This window comes from Juglans regia, chromosome 12 (assembly GCF_001411555.2).
Source record: "Juglans regia cultivar Chandler chromosome 12, Walnut 2.0, whole genome shotgun sequence".
Taxonomy (NCBI): Eukaryota; Viridiplantae; Streptophyta; class Magnoliopsida; order Fagales; family Juglandaceae; genus Juglans; species Juglans regia.
The window spans coordinates 351,256-364,255 of record NC_049912.1 but is presented as its reverse complement, the minus strand read 5'-3'; the positions used below and the strand labels follow the sequence as shown (position 1 = coordinate 364,255).

Here is a 13,000-nt window from a genome sequence, read left to right as displayed (position 1 = left end):
CTATTATTTTTTTTATTTATTTTACCTAGTGATTAAGAAAATGTTGTTTAATAATATTGTAATTTTTTTAAAATATTTAAAAATATTAAAAATTTTCAATTCATCTTATATCATCTCATCTAATCATTACAACTTTTTAAAATTTTTATATAAAATAAAATAAATAATTTAATTTTTTAAATTTTAAAATAAAAATAATATTAAAAAAATATATTTTAATAATATTTTATTTAATTTTTAACTTTTATCTCAACTTATATATTTTAAAAATTAAAAAAGAAAAAAGAAAAAAGGTGAGCATTGAGCCGTAACCCCGAGCGGATCCCTATCATTTTCCTTTCATCCCTAACCAAGTCAACACCATCCATGGTCTGGGTTCAGATCAGTGTGGGTAGTGAAGCAAAACCATGTCTTGGATAGCCAGGTCGATCGCCAACTCCCTCAAACTCGACGATGGCGACAACGACACCACCACCAATGCCTCGGATCCAAACTCTCCACCGAAGCAGAAGCCGGACTCTCCCTCTTCACCATCTACTCCATCCTCACGTGGCGTTAAAGATGACCTCTCCGAGCTCACAAAAACCGTATCCCGCCAACTCTGGGGCGTCGCCTCCTTCCTTGCCCCTCCTCCTCAACCTTCCGATCACAAGGCCTCCGAAGAGGACATGATCTCCGGAATCCGCAGCGATTTCGCCGAGATCAGCGGGAAATTTAAGACCGGCATCTCAAAGCTATCGACCAACAAAACGGTGTCGGAGATCACCAAAATAGCTTCCAGTTTTCTCCTGCTTGGATCGGAGGAGGAGATCGGCGATGCTGTCGGTGTAACCGAAGAGGTGCTGGCCTTCGCAAGAAACGTCTCGATGCATCCAGAAACTTGGCTGGATTTTCCTCTCCCTGACTACGAAGATTCTGATGGTATTTTTTCTTCTCTTTTTTCATTCTTTTATTTATCTAAGATTATATATATTTCAACGTGCATTTGTTTTTTTTTTTTTTTTTGTTTCTTTTGCTGACAGTTGATATTGATCCTTGAAATCCCGTAGTTTATGTGATAATTGAGTTTTTCCCATGTGCTACTTTAGCTCTCTAGCCTGAATCCATGTCTGTAAAGCTCTTTAGCGCTTGAGGGTTCCGAAGATTTGATTTTGAAAGTTATGAAGGGATTTGATTCGCTCATCAAATTTATATTTTGATGTCGGCAATTCTGCATGCTAGGTATTTGATTTGATGACAATCCCGTTCACACAAATCATCTTGCCGTCAAATGTTGGTCTAGAAATTTATAGCATATTTACGTGATTGTATTTTCTGTGCTCTTACTGAAATTTATACAAATTCTGATCCTTTCCCCTGCCTCAGAATTTGAAATGTCTGATGCCCAACAAGAACATGCTCTGGCTATTGAACGGCTTGCACCAAGCTTGGCTGCTCTTAGGATTGAACTTTGCCCAGGATATATGAGTGAGGCTTGCTTCTGGATGATTTATTTCGTACTGTTGCATCCGAGACTCGGTAAAGATGACGCAGAACTTCTGTCAACACCAAAAGTAAGTCCTCGAGCAGTTGCACTAGGATTTTTGGAATATACAAAATGTTCATTTGTGACGTTACTAATTACTGGAAATGGTATAGGGTATCAGAGTAATTTGCAATTTTGCCCATGAAAAGTTCGTTGTATCTAATCCGGGGTTGTAGAAGACGTTGCAAGGCACATAGTGGTTTTTTGGTTAATTCTAATTGTTGAGGTTTAAGGTTTCCGTATAAACTTCATCCCAATTTAATGAGGGCTTCATATATCTTTATCAAGCACAAGTAAGTTGAAAAATCAAATGGCATAGTTCTCGAACACAAGTAATGGGGTGAATAGGTGTTTGAACAAAACAAAGTAGAGTTTAAAATATCTCATATATATAAGCAACCGCCGATATGGAAACCAAAAACTAAGAAAGCAATAAAAATAATGAACACGAAGATTTTGGTCACAAAGGAAGACCTTTTGAAGAACTATTCAAAATAAAAACTGAGGTGCTCAGCCACCATCTATAAATTTTATATAGAAGATCAATATAACAATCAGTTTTAAGATCTCAAAAACCTTTGTAGACTCAAACACCAGACTGTGAGCAATGTGAGTGACCACTAGATCTCTGTTCACATCAGCTGCAGAACTCTAAAATTCTTAATAAGAGTTTCCCTCAAGTACAAACCTTATCCTATCTACTGGAACTCTAGCAGTACCCATTAATGAATACACCAGAACATTCACAAACTCATTGACCCTTCAAGAACAAGAGGAACAAAGATCAATAGGGTGATGGCTTGTGATAGGGATAGAACTGTTTGACTTTCAGGATAAAAAGTTCACAAGTGTTTTCTCTTACAAGAAATACATTTGGATTTCTGAACATATGCCCAAGAATATCCAAAAGTCGTGCATAATTAAGCTTAAATAGGTAATACTGAAATAAGATTTAACTTAGGATTCATAAACCTGTTGGAATTCAACTTCAAGTCTCACGTGCATCTAGCAAACTGATCCATAACATTTCACTCATTGTCTGGTAAAAAGGATGCTTAAGTGCAAAGTGCCAAGGCCAAATTGCTTCATCCAACAAAAGCAAAGCAAATCTACAAAAAGCATGCTTTTCGTTGCTTTATGTGTGAGCTTAAAGTGCAGAAAAGCATATTTTTTTGTAATTTTTTTTGAAAAAAAAATATAAATATCAGTTCAATACTCAGAAAATGTTCATGTATGTGTTCTGTGTACTTCACTATGCCTATTATTATGAATCAAACTTCTTGATTACCCATCCAAAAATACTCAGAAAATGATATAAACATCTGTTCTTTGAGAATTTAGTTGATATTGAAGATGGTTTACAGACCATGGTGCCATACTGCCATACTGCCATATTTTGACATGTGATTGTGATATATATGCTTCGAGCCCAGTATGGCCCATGTTTGCTTTCTAGATTCGGGCCTCGTTTGTTTTCATAGATGAGATGAGATGAGTTGAGATTAAAGTTAAAAGTTGAATAAAATATTGTTAGAATATTTTTTTTTAATATTATTTTTATTTTGGAATTTGAAAAAGTTGAATTTTTTATTTTATTTTGTGTGGAATTTGAAAAAATTGTAATGATTAGATGAGATGAAATGTGTTGAGAGGAATTGTGAAAACAAACGAGGCCTGAGTGATATTTGATTGCTTATGTTAGCATATAAGTCAACACCTATAATTCTTGAGCTTTCTTGCCATGGCGGCATGGCCCTTTTGTATATATTTATTCAACCATGTACTTTAGTTTGATTATGGCTAAGAATATCATAGATGTATATATTTATCAAAGCACAAGAATTATATAAAATGTTGTGTTTAAATTTTATGAAATTAGTTGATTACTTGGTTGTCATGTTGTACTTATAAATAAATAAATTGAGTTAATATGGTAAATGTATTATCATCTTGTGCTTAGTGCTTTCACCAGCACTGAGGTCACTCCAGTAGATGTTGTGCGTGTGTTGATTGAACTTTCTGTATAAGGTCTTGGTCGAGCATATGTTGCTCATGTTGAATGAACTCTATGTGTAAGCCTCAGGCGACCATTACTCTCCTGGGAGTCTAGTAAACTTACCTTGTCTTGGATTTTTGTTCAAACTCGAACAAAACTCAATCCAAATTAATTACAACTCTATTGGACTAAATTTCATCATTAGAATATGCCAATACATTATTTTTCTGCTAACATAAGTGAATCAAGGTGACAAACTTGATTACATCTGGAAGATCTTTTCAAGAGAGAAGAAAAAAAAAAATCTTTAGTACTATGGAGAGATTAAAAGCATTATGTTAGGATGTTTATTTTGTAGGCAATGAGCCAGATAGTTGTCAAACCATTTAGGTTCCTTAGCTTTCCGTTTTTAGGTTCTAGTTCATTTCTCATCTTCCTTGCTTATTCCATGTCTTTCCTGTCTGCTAATTACTTGGCTACTGTTAATTTTAAAATTTCCCCTCAAATCCGTAAGGACAGAATGGCTTCTTTCCTTTGATCTTAGATGAGCAAGTTATCCATGAGGGATGCTTGACCTCTTGTACCATTATAGTATAGTCAATTTTAGGGAGAAATGGATTTCATACTTATCAACGGCCCTACTTTTTTCTTAGTTATAGTTTTGCAATTCTCACCTTTTCTTGTTGATTCATATTCCTAGATTTGTGGGATGCGATGTTTCCTTTTACTGTAAGGTTTTGTCCTTTTGTTGTGCACAATTATTCGCTATCCTGCTTTGCTAACATCTGATGTTATGTTTGCAGATAGTGGAAGCCAGAACGATGTTGATACATGATTTGCAAAGCCAAAATAAGGCAAAGCAAGAACCTGAATATTTGGGAAGAGACGTGAACACTACTGACTTAACACATGAAGAGCATCTATCGGTGCAGCTTAGGGCATCAGAATCAGCCCCTCTCGAGACGTCAGCTGTTGAACTTGCCTCTTCTTCAGTGCCAGCTGACATTGAGATGGAGAAGCACCCAGTCCAAAGTACGGAACTTGAGATTGTTGACAAGCCTGTTGTTAAGGATGAACCAGTGGATCAAACCATGAACCAACATTCACTGCCTGGTTCCTCCTCTAGGGTCTTAGATGATAAATTTGAGGATGATGGTGATGATTGGTTGAAAGAGGAAAGTTCAGAAATGGTTGGTGTAAGTGGAACTACTTTCCCTATTGGGAATGATGAGGATGTATCATTTAGCGATCTTGAGGAGGATGATGGAGATGTGCCCATACATTACACGAAAGCCACGACTGCTTCTGATTCTTCAACAAAAGACTCACGAGACTGGGTTCAGCTGAGCAGAAGCTCTGCTGACTCAGTTAAAGATATCAGCTCTGTTGAGATAAAATATGCTGGATCTGAGCAGGTAAGTGCTCGTAACCCTGAGTCAAAGGAACCTAATGACTGGCTTAATCTTGATGACATTGATGTAATTTGAAAATGCCATAAAAGGCTTGAACAGTATATGCTCTTTAGTTTCCAAAATTGTGGTGAATATCATCTATGGTCTTTGAAGTCCAACTCTGGACTTGGATACTGTTAAGTTTGTACAGATGCCCATTCAAACCAGAATTAAGACTTATAAATGTGTTTGCTGATTGAAAAAACATTTGAGTCCAGTTGCTTGTTGTTGAGGCTTTTGGAATTTGATGGTATCACTGATGGAGAAGGAGATACAATCCGGAAATGTTCCCTGAACTTAACAATTCAAAGAAGACAGAAGAATACAATAATCAATTATGTTTTGTTATATCCAAAATTATATCTATAAGCTGTTCTCTAAATGTTGACAAATCCATCAAAGTCGACAGATAAAGCCCATACAAGTGTAATTCCATTCTTAGCTGAAGCGTGTGGTACATACTGCATAGTCCTTTAATTTTTATTTGCTTGCGATCTATAATGCCACCATTAAGCACTAGTTTGTTGAAATTTCCATAAAATTACTTATAAAAAAAATCCATAAAATTATATACTTCACGCGCGCCCACTCGAAGTTAGTAAATATTCTATCTGCATTACAGTTAGATCTTGACCCCCTCCAAATAGACCAACCCGGCTGACTCTAACTTCTTATGTGATCCTGATGTAAGGTTCGTTAAAGAGAGAGAGAGAGTTCAAACGAGGCAAGGACCACAAAATTGAGTGCGCGAAGATGGTCAAAAACTAGGGTAGGGCCTTAGATTGAGGTTTGTAAATGAATGGGAGAAAAGGTCCAAAGCCTCCATGACATGATGTATACTTGTTCCATTGAACATCTAAGCAAGTACGCTTAGGATATTAATGGGATGAGAATTTTGTGAATATTAATGAAATTGTTTAAGTTAAAATATTTTATTAGGTTTTGAAAAATGATAGAGAAAATGTTGAATTAAAATATTATAAAATTAAAAAATTATTTGAATATAATTTTTATTTTGAAATTTGAAAAACTTTTATTATTTTTTATGTTTTGCATGTTTGAAAGTTTGAAAAAGTTATAATTAGATGAAAAAGTTGAAAATACTTTTTTTGTGTTTTTATTTTGTCATGATCATTGGGACAAGAAAATAAATAAAAGAAAGATGGATCTAATTGGATATCATAAAGATTGATGCAAGCAAGTTTAGAATTCGATGTCGAATTCTCTCCAACCCGGTAAGCATGATGCAAACCCAAACTAATATGAGATATCCATGCCTAGATTCTACATTGAACTGCTTCAAGAAAATAGATTTTTGCAAATATGGCAAGAAACACCGAATCTTTATTGGATTGCCCTCAAATAATCTACTTGCGTTCATTTTTGTCATCTTAGAAAATGTTTCATTTCATGTTTTGGAAGTAATTTTTATTTTGATTTTGGCTAAATTTTTTATAGGACTCTTATTTCATTACATATTTAGTTTTCAGACAATAATTTAGATTTTCCTTTTTGAAAAGATTTTTCATAATTTTGAATTTTGAAGCTATTTAAGCTTGACTTTCGGGCTTCATTTATTGATTTCGAATTTGATCATTAATGAATACTTTTCAAAGTTTGTGTAGCATATTCTTTGGATCTCAATTTCAATTCTTAGCTTATGTTGATTAAGTAGATGTCAAAATAATTCTAATTCTGTCTGGGGTCATTATAGGTATAATAACATCATCAGGTCTTTTAAAGGCATTCCATTAAGTTTGTGTCATATTATATATAATATATATATATATTAGGCATGCATGCCTCGGACATGACATTAATTTCGAAAGGTTTTAATCAAATTTATTTCATCCTCAACTGTCAACCAATTACAACGACCAGTGCTACCTTTGAGTTATTTCTCATCTTCCCCAACTGAACGTACATCAATGGTTGTTTACATTGAATTCTCAAGAAAAGAATAAGAGGCGTGTAATAGAGCAGCATTTAAATCCAATAACAATTGCTATATACTCACCAACTTTCTACTTAATTATTCTTTGATCCTTTCTTTTGTGATTTATATCTGCGACTGCATTTAATAAAACATGATGAGAGTGGTTGAATCGGAAAGTTAACGATATCAATCGATCGAGAGGTCAGCATCATATAATTAATGGCCGCTTGGAAGACCAAGACCGTACGTATTCATGTTTGTTGAAGTTATTTTTTGATCTGTAACATTCTGGCCAATTAATAACAAAGCAAAACTGGCCTATATATAGAAGAAATTAATTAAGAAACGTACATTAATATCATATCAAGTAATTAATATTACATATTCCACAAATGAAATGAACCAGTAACGATCGAGGACATGCATGAGAATAATTTCATGGATTCTCCTTCTGGGTGTAGATATAGTCGATGTGAGCAGCCAAAGTCCTCCTTGTCAAACATTCCGTCTCTCCAATTCCTTCACAACCCACATCCACAGCATCATGAACGTCCGTCGACTCATCCTATAAGAAAAAACTCATAAATCCCAATTGATCTGTATATACGAGCCTAATTAATAAACATGTTAAAAACAACATGCAAAATAAACCAACCGCATGAAGGGTATTCGCAGGAGTTGCATCAGCAAACCCAGGCTCTGGACGTGAAGCGTAGGTCAGCGTGGAGCAGAGGAGGAGGCCTATCATCAACAGGCTGACGACCTTTGCCATCTTTCGATGAATTTACAACAGAAAGATGGAGTAAGATTGAGAGACACAGAGACCAAAGGGTGTATTGATCTTTATAGAAGAGATGATTGATCGAGGAGATTAAGACAAATTATAAATGTGTGAACTTTGACAACCAGGAGGCAGACCTTCTATGTACCAAGAACTTGATTTAAATTAGATAAAGATATACGGTTAAGAGGGAAAAAAAGAAATCAAGGGATAAAGAAAGTGAGGGTTAACCGAAAGACGTGCAAAACTCCCGGAGAAAGGGGTAGGGAATCCTTGTTGATGTGGCTGGGGACTTGCTTTGCATGCTATTTATAGAATGAGATGATGATCACAGAGTGAGCCGAGAGATCAGAGACAGATCAGAGGGAGAGAGCCTAGCCTGGTTGGTCCAGAATAAATGGCTTAAAAGGGACGAATTTGGATACAGATCAGATCATATCGAGTCCTGTTAAATTTTTAGGCAGCCCAGCATTATTAATGTTAATATGTAATTGATTCCATCTACATTTACAAGTCAAGACATGAAAAGATCATGTGCATGGGTTTATTTGCAAGTGGTCGGTCAGTAGGCATAATTAAGTGACACCATCCATATATATATATATATATATATATGGTATTAGTATTAATTAAGCGCAAACGTAACCAATTACTATTAATGACATCATAGCAACGTAAGCAATTCAAATTCTTATATATATGGTAAACCCACAGCACTGTAACCAGTAACGACAAGTACTGCTTTCTAGTATTCACATCAGCTACGGATCGGAGTTGCGTATATATATATTAAAGACGTCCCTTTCTGTGTCTGCGTGGATTGCTGATATTCCTGTTTTCTCAAACGCGTTCAGTTTTCAAAACTAATTAAAAAGACAGCTACGTACATTCTAGAACACCATATACATTAATATCCCTAGCTAGCTCTTATATATATATGCTAATTATACTGATCAGCTGAACCATATATTATGAAGTCACCATGACATGTACATGACCTAAATATATATATATATATATATATATAGCATTTGTTTTACTATATCTATATGAAACAATAATTCGTAAATTCCGTTGATTATGGGCAGCTAGCTAGCGCTGTCTATTGACTATTATCAGCTTTCCTCTGGGAGTTCTAGTTACTGTTTTTATTCATCATGTGTACAAGTAAAATTATAAGTCAGCACCAGAATATGCTTCCCATGTAGCCAAAACTGGATAGGGCCGCGGGACAAGCGCGCTCCTCTGCAAATTACTTCCTTACACATGCAAGCTATAATAAGTTGCAATATTTGGACAAATTGAACGGTAGTACTGGTGGCAACTGATCACAAAAGTAGAACCAGGTCACACTACAACAAATTTGATTTTTAGGGACGAAATTATTCAAGTAATCTTTTGAGATGAAATTAAATTTCGTCTTAAAAATTGATGACTTTATAAAACCGTTCGACCGGATAAATATCTATTCGAACAATATTTTTTGTGACGAATTAAATCGTCTCAAAAGTTTTTTCGTTCAAACGGATAAAAATCCGTTAGAACAATAAAATCTTGATGGGGAAGTAATTTATTATGCTGGGAAAAGTTTAAACCCGTTCGAACGATAAATTATTTTGTTCAAACGAAAAAGATTTGGTGGCAAAACCTGGCGGGAAAGTTTCTAAACCATTCAAACGGAACATATTTAGTTTGAATATATTCAAACACCACACTTATATATTCGAACGTATAATATTAATCTCGGTACGTAACTCAAAATATAAAAAATATATATCATATATATACAAATTCATAAATTAATTTTATGTAATTAATTTAAAACAATTTTAATGATTTCTTTTATGTTAAATAAGATTTTTAGTTAAATAAATATTATCAGTCATACACCATATAATATAAATCAATAACTAAATGCGCATGCTATTAATAATATATATATATATATATATATATATATATATATATATTCTTATAATTAACGTAGATGCTGATAAGCCGGCCGTGATATTGTATCTTTCTAGATTCCACTTCACGTGAACAACTTTCATATTAAAAATTGACAACATATATACATGAAGGAAATCGGGGGAATAATTATATATATAGAATAATTCTTTGAGGAAATGGAGGCAAGTCATATATATATCCAAGAAGATCATGGAGCCAAGATCTATATATATCTTTGATTGTTCACGGAGGAGGATGGACGAGAGACAAGGGATATTAAAAATATCGTATTTAGGAAAAGTAAAAGGCAGAAGAGAAGAGTAAAAAAAATGCAGCCGAGGAAGGGATGGAAAGAATCTTCAGACATGCAGTAGTTGGAAGTAAGGAATTTACGTGAAACCGAAAGCCAATGTTAGCAGCTTAATTGATCAACGTACAAGTCAAAAAGATTATTCAGCTGACATTCTTTCGGTAGGTAAAGGGAATGTTGAGCTGCGCATTCTGCATAATTTCTTGCTCTTTATCCTAGTTATATAATATATATATATATATATATATCTATATCTGTATACATGATTTAATTTCTCTCTCCCCCTCCCTCCTTAATTTGAGTGCATGCATGTTATATATATGCGCATAATATTTAGCGGCGGCCAAACTACAGATCACAATCCAATAAAAGTAGCTTGCTTGCACTGTCGTATATAGTACCATATTCTTCTTTTGAAGTTGACATGTTTATATTTTTGAATTGATTAATGTGTGGAGCTTCCTTGAACAGTAAGATCATCATTTCCTGCATTCTCACAATTTTTTTCTTCGATAGAGATTATATTGTGTGTTTGTATAAATATGATCGATGTTTTGATACTGGACTTCTATTCTCATCATAACACGAAGTACATTCTATGTTAATTTGACGACTCCAAGGCACTTGTAAAAATATAATTATACACGTACTGTACTAGTACTGTCGTAATGAGTACTCATGATCGAGTACTGTACTCCAAGGCCCTTGTCTCCTACAGCTTCCTATCATGTACTAGTGTCCTTACCGGTAGAATATTCATCATGTCTAAAAATGGATGCTAACATAAGGAGAATTTAAAGTACTTGAACTCGATCCACCTTCTTTAAGGTCAATATTGATATGAAATCTTAGTTTCATATGTATCCTGGGTTATTAATAGATTGGATTCAAAAGGCCGGGATCGAGTTGTATGTTTTAAAATTCAAAGATATGGGTAGGCCACGTGAGATTCGGCCGGTCCAGACTGAAAAAACTAGTTGGACCAAACTGATCCGGGACTGAATCCGATCGATCTCAATCCAATTTATATAGGACCGAATATTTTAGGTCTGGTCCCGGTCCAAGAGTTTTCACCCTGATCGGACCTAGTCAACATAAATAATATATTTTTATTATTATTTATATATATTATTTATTTAATAATTGTATATAATTAATTATATAATTTTTATCTAACTTAATCCTATCACTAACTCATCATTAAGTAATTATTAACTAATACTAATATATAACTATACTAATAGTCTACTATTAATACTATTATATAGTTATACTAATCACTATAATCAATGCTAATATATAGCTATACAATATACTTATACAATTGTACTAATACTATTTGTCTATTATATAGTCTAATTAAATTCTAATATAGGCTATATAGCTATAACTAATACTAATATTTATATTAATACTAATACTCTAGTCTCTAATATAGTAATGTAGAAGTTATACTAAATCACTGATTCACCATAACTAATATTACTAATATATAGCCATACTAATAGTCTAATACTAATATTATTATAAAGTTATACTAATCATAATAACTAAATCACTATAAGTCTATAACTATATATATTTAGTATCAATGTATTATTATATTCTTTAATGTATAACTATAGTCTATAATATATAGTACTAGTATATATTAATATATTAACATATTATAAATTTATAAGAGTTATAGTATAAATTATAATATATGTATAAATTTATAATAGTATGGATAATTAAATTATTTATGCTTATTGCTTTATAATTCATATACAAAATGTAAAAAGTTGTATATGGCTCATTATATATGCATTAACTTAGAACTATCATAACATATTGACATACTCTAAGTTAGTAACAAAGAAACAATTAACATCATCGATATAATTATAACTAAACAAAATCACTATAACTATAATTATAACTAAATCACTATAAGTCCATAACTATAAGTCTATATATAGTATTAGTAATAATTTAGTATCAATGTATTATTATATAATATATATATATATATATAATATATTCCATAATGTATAACATGTAGTATTACTGATTAGTATCACTAATGTTTGAAGTAAAAGCAATTACATCTTCATGAATTACAAATATTAATGTAATTAACTAATGTATTATATGAATATTAATTAACTAACCTATCACCAATTCACCATTAACTAATTATTAACATTTACATCTATAATCTAATTAAAGTTACTAGATAATTTTTTTGTAAAATACCTAAGTTGGAAGTAAATATAAAGCATGTATGGACCTATGGATAATTCAATTATTTATACTTCATATACAAAATGTAAAAAGTTTAATATAGCTCATTAATACATTGACAATTTGACATACTCTAAGTTAGTAACAAATTAGCAATTAACATCATCAATATAATTTTAATTAATTATTTTTGCTTCTGTATTTAGTATTTACCTCTTCAAATGTTTACGACGATGCTTGAAAGTCATATGACAAAATACTAGACAACTGCCACAGAGTTCGTTGACATAGAATGAGAACACCATGGAAAACACTTGAAAGGATTGAGGGTTATGGGCTCGTGGGCTTTTAAACCATGCTGGACTTATATTTGATTAACTAGTTGTATGCAGGGCTTGGGCCCAGTTATCTTTACTCAGTGTTGTTTTATTTCTGTCTGTTTCCTGTTTAAATTATCATGTAATGGGCTTGGGCCCTCTAGTGCGTCAGTATTCAGTTGGGAATCCCTGACGTATAGGGTACCTGCAAAACCTTTTTGGAATTATCTAAAATATTATAGAAAGTTCTATCGTTCTCTCATCTTCTTTTTTGAGGTACTTACTCTCGAAGTGAGAGTATCATTATTATTCTACATTTACACAAGGGAATTTGTTACATTTTGGTACTAGAGAATCGGTTTTGTGAATGAGGAATTCTTGGTATCAGCCCGTAGCCGCAACACACTTGCGTAGTGTTTTTTTTTTTTTTACACTCAATACAGTAGAGTGTGCTGCGGCTGCAGCGCACAGTAGGCTGCAATTTTGTATTTTCCTTTGTGAATATAGA

At 33.1% G+C, this 13,000-nt stretch overlaps 2 protein-coding genes across 2 annotated transcripts; one reads left to right on the top strand and one right to left on the bottom strand.

Annotated features, from left to right (window-relative positions):
* The first annotated feature begins 295 nt into the window (after positions 1-295).
* LOC109019531 lies at positions 296-5,189 on the top strand. Its single transcript, XM_019001825.2, has 3 exons — positions 296-921; positions 1,366-1,553; positions 4,325-5,189. The coding sequence occupies exons 1-3, from the start codon at positions 408-410 to the stop codon at positions 5,006-5,008; spliced, it is 1,386 nt and encodes a 461-aa protein (XP_018857370.2). The 5' UTR covers positions 296-407; the 3' UTR covers positions 5,009-5,189.
* Positions 5,190-7,072: 1,883 nt separating this feature from the next.
* On the bottom strand, positions 7,073-8,072 carry LOC109019530 (phytosulfokines-like). Its single transcript, XM_019001823.2, has 2 exons — positions 7,564-8,072; positions 7,073-7,473 (listed from the first exon to the last, which is right to left on the bottom strand). Exons 1-2 carry the CDS (start codon positions 7,678-7,680, stop codon positions 7,345-7,347), a joined length of 246 nt encoding a protein of 81 aa, XP_018857368.1. The 5' UTR covers positions 7,681-8,072; the 3' UTR covers positions 7,073-7,344.
* Positions 8,073-13,000: the final 4,928 nt, after the last annotated feature.